At 48.7% G+C, this 7,094-nt stretch overlaps 1 protein-coding gene across 1 annotated transcript in view; it reads left to right on the plus strand.

The window, feature by feature from the left end:
- Nucleotides 1-211: 211 nt before the first annotated feature.
- The window catches only part of ARL15 (ADP ribosylation factor like GTPase 15), a 268,442-nt gene continuing 261,559 nt past the window's right edge, over nt 212-7,094 (plus strand). Inside the window, exon 1 of the mRNA XM_018563322.1 lies at nt 212-353. Coding sequence (XP_018418824.1) covers nt 342-353 — 12 coding nt within the window. The 5' untranslated portion in view covers nt 212-341. The remainder of the gene's footprint in view (nt 354-7,094) is intronic.

The following is a 7,094-nucleotide window of genomic DNA, read 5'->3' on the forward strand; positions in this document are numbered from 1 at the left end:
CATGGAGTTAACAAGTGTACAGGGCAAATCACGTGCTCTGTCATGTGACGGGAGATTAGTGGAGGTGGAACCCGCGAATAGGGGCGTGGCTATTATAATGTTATGGGCGTGTCCGATCCCTGGCGTGGTATGGTAGGGTGGGACGGGTTCCTGTAGCCGGGTACGCCTCCTGTGGGCGTGTCAGGCTGGCTCTCATGGAGGGAGGTGGGAGGAGAAGGAAGAGGAGAGAGGGGACAGTTCCAGCAGCAAGTTGCTTTTATTATTGAAGCGGCGACAGTGAGCGGACCGCCAGAGGAGGAAGCCCCCGGGTGCACGGCACAGCCCCCTCACTGCATGAGTCCATGGATTACATGGTAGGTGCCCCGTCACCCTCTTATCTGATGGCTGCCCAGGCCATTAGCAGCGATGAGATGCCTGGAGATAGGTGCCAGGCTCCAGGTTGGAGGAGGCAGGACCTATAAAGCGTGCTCCACGGAGCTGACTAGCCTCAATGACCAGTCAGTGGCCCCTGTCATGAAGGCTGTGCCCATGTCACAGGTGTATGTGTGCTGGCAGCTTGTGGCATACAGTCACTGCATGGCCTGAGCTACCTTTGATCACATCTCTGTCACTGGCTGTCCTATGTCATTGGGTATGTTGGTGATCTCTATCCTCAGGCTTCGGGGCCAGGTGTGGCTGGGAATGACCTGTGATGTGGCCTCCTGCAGGTGTCTGTGTTCTATCATAGACAGGGCACCCGGCTTGTCAGACTTGTGTATATACAGCTCCATATTCATTAGGTACACAGCTGGCATGGATTAGGGTGGTGGTGGGCAACTTTCATCATATAGGGGTCCTCAGGTGTGGCCCCTGACATGACAGGAGATGGTCTGTGAACCGCTATAGGAGTTGTTGGAGACTGCTGACATGTTACAAGACCCGGTCGGAGACTGCGGAGGCGTTACGAGACCCGGTCGGAGACTGCGGAGGCGTTACGAGACCCGGTCGGAGACTGCGGAGGCGTTACGAGACCCGGTCGGAGACTGCGGAGGCGTTACTAGTCCCGGTTGGAGACTGCGGAGGCGTTACGAGTCCCGGTCGGAGACTGTGGAGGCGTTACGAGTCCCGGTCGGAGACTGTGGAGGCGTTACGAGTCCCGGTCGGACTCGTAAAATAAGTCTGAACGCTCCCAGGATGCCAAAGATTCAGGTTTGTGTAATAGCAGCGAGATACTGCTAACGGTGTGCGTCCAGTCCCAGCAAAGCCTCACGTGCCCAATGCGTTTAGAGAGGCCAAACACGCCTGGAGGCATGTATATTTTAATTGTCATGTGCATGGGGCCTAAATAATGATGCATGTTGTCTACATACAAGAGTCACGTGTGTTCTCCAATCTTGGTGGGCTTTGTGTATTTCTTCCAGATCTGTGTAGGAGCTTCTTGTAATAAAGACCAGTCACTGCTGCTCTCTCTCCTTGTGCAGGGTGACTGGTCTTGTTCCCGGCCTCTCTTGTAGTTTTCTTTAGCTAGTCTATAGTGGGTGGAGCCTGCTGGGCCCCTCCTACAGCTATTTTCTGCTCAGGCTATGTACAGCACAGTGATGATGTCACTGCTCCATTTACAAGGTAACATCGGTGGGTATTTGGTATATATTGGTGGTGTAATGGGTATTTGGTGGCTGTTGAGGTTTGTATTGCTGTGCCCAGAATTCGGCGTTGATAATGACGCGTCCTATTTGATATTTCTCTCAGCAAAATCCATTATAAGAGATCAGAGGAACCAAAATCATAAACGAGGATAGAGGAGGACAGCACAGAATGAAGGTCAGTGTGAAAGAAATTAAGCATTTCTACTATTCTAATAGTACGCCTTCACTGTCTGCCACACAATGAATTCCAAAGGGCCACAGGGTGGTCATCTAGGGCAGTGCTCCCCAACCTTTTTATCGCCGTGGACCGGTCAGCGTTTGATAATTTTACCGCGGCCCGCTGAGTGGGGGACGTTGATTGTTTATATTTTAGATTGTTTTGATTTAATAATTTTAATTTGTGCTGTCAGTGCCATTATTTTCTAATGGCACCACAGTCGTGCCAGGCAGATTGAGCGTTTTCCTGCTGCAATACAGCCCTGCCCGTGCGGTTGCACACAATCGCAGTTGAAAACACTGCGCGTTTATTCGCGTGCAGATGGGGGCAGCGGGGCTGGTTTTCATTTATTCAATTTTTATTTACTTTGGAAACATTTTATTTGTTTTATTTTATTTTTTACATTTTTATTTTGTTACGTTTTTAATATTTTTTACTATTTATTTTTTAAACTTAACTGTATTGCTATTACACTGAAATTTGGATAATAGCCCTGCTAATGCGACATACCGATAGAGCACTGCACATAGGACCTATATTTAAATATGATTTAAAGCTTGAGGAACACAAACAGTAAAGACTTATTATATCATATTTGGTATTTTTGTTTTGTTTTATTATTTTTACTTTATCACCTCACCTTTTTTTTTATTTTGTTACGTTTTTAATATATATATTTTTTTTAAACTATTTATTTTTAAACTTAACTGTACGCTCCCTGCCCCCCACTCGCAGCGCCCCGCCGTGTGCGGTCCGGTACCATTTTGATCCACGGACCGGTACCGGGCCGCGGCCCGGGGGTTGGGGACCACTGATCTAGGGGATCATGGGATGTGTTTGGTAAGGCCAGAGATCATGAATGTATATGAAGTGTGTGTGTGTGTGTGTGTGTGTGTAGCCCAGGCCATGGATTGGATGGGGCAGGGAAGGCTTAGACCCTCTGTCAGGGTTTTATTGCACCGTGTGTCCCTACTTTTGAGGCTCGTCCCCCTCTATTTGTCCTGGTTATCGTCACCAAAACAGGAAGTGATTGCAAATCCAAAATGTTATTGTCACCAGAACAAGAAGTGAGGACAAATGTTGCTGTGGCAACCGCCTGTAACTTTTATAAAAGTTTCCTTTTACTTCCTGTTATGTCTCTAGTACTAGTACAGGAAGTGAAGGGGATTCTTTCCAACAGGCTACAGACATCAGGAAATTCTCCTGGCTGATATTTTAACTCTTTCCTACACTTAATAGGTATTTTTTTTTTTTAAAGGTGAGCTGTGTGAGATTTAGAATTTCACCTGATATCAGCCTCTTATTAAAGGACAACTATGAGGTGAGTGCTTTTCACTCATCCTCATAGTTCTAGCCGACCTGTGACAATGAGACTGTCACAGGTCGGCTCAGTAGACAGCTGGCTCTGCCTCTAGATAGGCAGAGCCAGCTGTCAGTCACGCAGATGGGCGGATCCAGACATAATTGTCGGGATCCGTTTCAGCTGCGGCGTCTCAGTATACCGCGAGCAGCATACTTAGCCTAGGGTGACGGGAGGACGCTAGTTTGTGTCCTCCTGTACTCTTAAGGAGAACTATGGGGTTAAGGCTTTTCCCCATAGTTCTCCTTTTAACCATTGTACAGCAGAGCTCAGACTGGGAGGCGGGGAAGCAGCACTGGGAGCCAGTCGGGTATGCTGTGTGCAGATGTTTTGACAAGGAACATGCTGGTATGAGGAAAGAGCAGAGTGATGAACTTGTCAACTGTTTTTCTTTTCACTGTCCAATCGCAGGCTGTGGGAGGGATAAGACCTGCAAGTGTTACTTTACCTGGAGCAAAGACAAATCGGGTCTACTGTGCCACCAGACAAGGCTGTGCTGTGTGATGTCGGGACCGGATGGAGAGAAATCCCATCCTTTGGCAGGTGGAACAGCTCCCTTCTGTTTACGTCATCTATGTATTGATTGTTATTTATAGAGTGCTGACAATTTACGCAGTGCACATTCCCATTAGTCCCCGCCCTCAAGGAGCTTACAATCTGAGGTACATAGTTCTAGCCGACCTGTGACAATGAGACTGTCACAGGTCGGCTCAGTAGACAGCTGGCTCTGCCTCTAGATAGGCAGAGCCAGCTGTCAGTCACGCAGATGGGCGGATCCAGACATAATTGTCGGGATCCGTTTCAGCTGCGGCGTCTCAGTATACCGCGAGCAGCATACTTAGCCTAGGGTGACGGGAGGACGCTAGTTTGTGTCCTCCTGTACTCTTAAGGAGAACTATGGGGTTAAGGCTTTTCCCCATAGTTCTCCTTTTAACCATTGTACAGCAGAGCTCAGACTGGGAGGCGGGGAAGCAGCACTGGGAGCCAGTCGGGTATGCTGTGTGCAGATGTTTTGACAAGGAACATGCTGGTATGAGGAAAGAGCAGAGTGATGAACTTGTCAACTGTTTTTCTTTTCACTGTCCAATCGCAGGCTGTGGGAGGGATAAGACCTGCAAGTGTTACTTTACCTGGAGCAAAGACAAATCGGGTCTACTGTGCCACCAGACAAGGCTGTGCTGTGTGATGTCGGGACCGGATGGAGAGAAATCCCATCCTTTGGCAGGTGGAACAGCTCCCTTCTGTTTACGTCATCTATGTATTGATTGTTATTTATAGAGTGCTGACAATTTACGCAGTGCACATTCCCATTAGTCCCCGCCCTCAAGGAGCTTACAATCTGAGGTCCCCATCTCGTATATATACGAGGGCCAATTTAGAAAGGAGGCAATTAACCCTCCAGCATGTATTTAGAGTGTGGGAGGAAATCTGAGTACCCGGAGGAAACTCACGCAAGCACAGGGAGAACATGCAAACTCCTTGCATACAGTGGTGTCACAAGGGGGGTGCAGAGGGTGCGGCCCGCACCTGGGTGCCACCATTGGAGGGGTGACACCAAAATGACTGACAGTCATTTTGGTGTCACCCCCTATGAAATGTCTGCCACTCGGTCACGGACCGAGAGCCCGATAGTGTCAGATGAGAGGAGGGGGACTCTGCGGCATACCCCGCCTCTCTCTGCTGGCGTCCATCACAAAGATGCCCGTTGGCAGGCGTCAAAAAGATCAGTGCGATGATGTCATTGCACACGAGCGGCAAAGTCACGGCAGGGGGGCACCCGGTCTCTGCTCTGGATGACACCCAGCCTCGGGACGCCACTGCTTGCAGATAGTGACCTGGCCGGGATTCGAATCGGGGACCCCCAGTGCTACAAGACAGAAGCGCTAACCACTACACCACTGTGCTGCCCCATTCTAACGCACGTTCAGCTTTAAGAATGCCGCACTGTACTGAAGAGTCATTTTAGTGTTTTTGGCCCTATGGCCTCACCATAATTTTTCAGGCGAAGGGGGTGTTGTGCTCCTTATTGGAAGCATGACATTCAGAATAATAGTTCATGGTAAGTTGGTCACAATGCTGTGTGCCAAGAAATACACATATCGCTGCGTTCAGCATCTTAGTTCCCATTCACACCTTTGCAAGCGTTTCTCCTCCCATTGGCTGTGCTTTGCCCATTGATTTCAATGAGTGCCGCACGCGCATCAAATGCGGGAAAGTAGCTCACGTAGCAGATTCTGCTACCGGTGTGCCATGTCACCATATGTTTAACACGCGTGTTCACTGATGTATTTGGGGTGTCATTAACAAGTAATGGCACCTCCAGCACATTGCAAGTTATTGATGCCTTCCAGGAATGTGTGAACGGGACTCGAGACTTATCCACATTGGCGTACAATGCTCTGCGATCACATCCATAATTCATATAGATTTGAAGGCAGCAATATTGTGTTCTATGGGCCCATGCACGCAGCTATGCAAAGCTGCGTTCCGCTGCAAAATAAAAATTCTGCGTCCAAGCTCCAGCATTTGGAGCAAATTTTATGCAGCACACATGTAAACATTGGCGAAAACATGTACATGCCTACAGTGCAAATGTACTCTATTGGAGTGCAAGAGTCACCTGTATCCTAGCAACAAAGGATACAAGGCGTCTCTTCTATCAACCAATAGGGTGAATGTGCGCTATACTCTGCATGCATGTAAACCAGGGGTGGGCAAACTGCAGCCCTCCAGCTGTCATGGAACTACAAATCCCATGAGGCATTGAAAGATTGACATGGCCACAGGCATGTCTCTCAGAGACGGATGCATCATGGGATTTGTAGTTTCACCACAGCTGGAAGGCTGGAGTTTGCACACCCCAGATGTAAACGTTACATAAATATAGTGTAAGGACAAGATTTCATGTGGGCTCTTGCTGCTGTGTGTATTGGGCCTTAGCAGGCAAATTCTCAATAATATGAAAGACATTGAGGGGAATTCATAAAAACTGGAGCACGCAGAGTCTGGGGCAGTTGCCCATAGTAACCAATCAGCTTCTATCTTTAGTTTGTTCAGTTAAGCTTTGAAAATGAAAGGGAAACGCGGATTGGTTGCCATGGGCAACTGCTCCAGTTTTGATAAATTCCCCTCTGTGTATTTGATTTTTCCGTCAGCGGCTTTGTGGCATGGGTAGGAAGTGTGTCCGCTCCATTTGGATGTGGTGGGGGTCACAGATGTTTATCATCAGCTTTCCTGTCAGAGGTGTCACTGGAAGGGTCTGCGTGGCCGTACACTAATGCACTGGTGCCCAACACGTGGTCTGCTGGGCTCCTGTCTGCAGTCCATGGGGATGTTGAGCACAAGGTAAACAAAAGCCTTAGTTTATCCTGGTGGCGGCCATATTATAGTGCTGCCCAGTGTAAATGTAAACACTAGTGACAGCCGGCGTGCAGACCGGTCTTATCTGCACACATCGGCTTACTAAGTCCCAATTTTTTTCTGAGCGTTTTGTCACATTTCTTAAAGCACTGCAACACTAAACATGAAGAATCCCAATATTTTCAATGGTGTCTGCTCACACCTGAGCACTGTGTTACCTGAGCTTGTAGCTTGAAGTACAAAAAAGAACATAAGCTTATTTCTGGGCAGAGTGACATGTTTGCGGCCCCATAGACTTCAATGGGAACACCTGAAAAAAGGCGGGTAACGATTTTGCCCCCAACAACCTTCTCCTCCTGCTGCTGGTAACTAGCTTCCCTTTGGCTAAAACAAACATGCTTGAGCCTGAGAAGGCCTGAAAAACCACATAAAAGTTGCCAGAAAATGATTGAAGGGAGACCATAGGGCTGACAACCCCTACCGTTCCCGGGGGCTGACGACCCTCCCCCCCCTACCGTTCCCGGGGCTGACG

This window comes from Nanorana parkeri, unplaced genomic scaffold (assembly GCF_000935625.1).
Source record: "Nanorana parkeri isolate BGI_ZX_2015 unplaced genomic scaffold, ASM93562v1 scaffold653, whole genome shotgun sequence".
NCBI lineage: Eukaryota > Metazoa > Chordata > Amphibia > Anura > Dicroglossidae > Nanorana > Nanorana parkeri.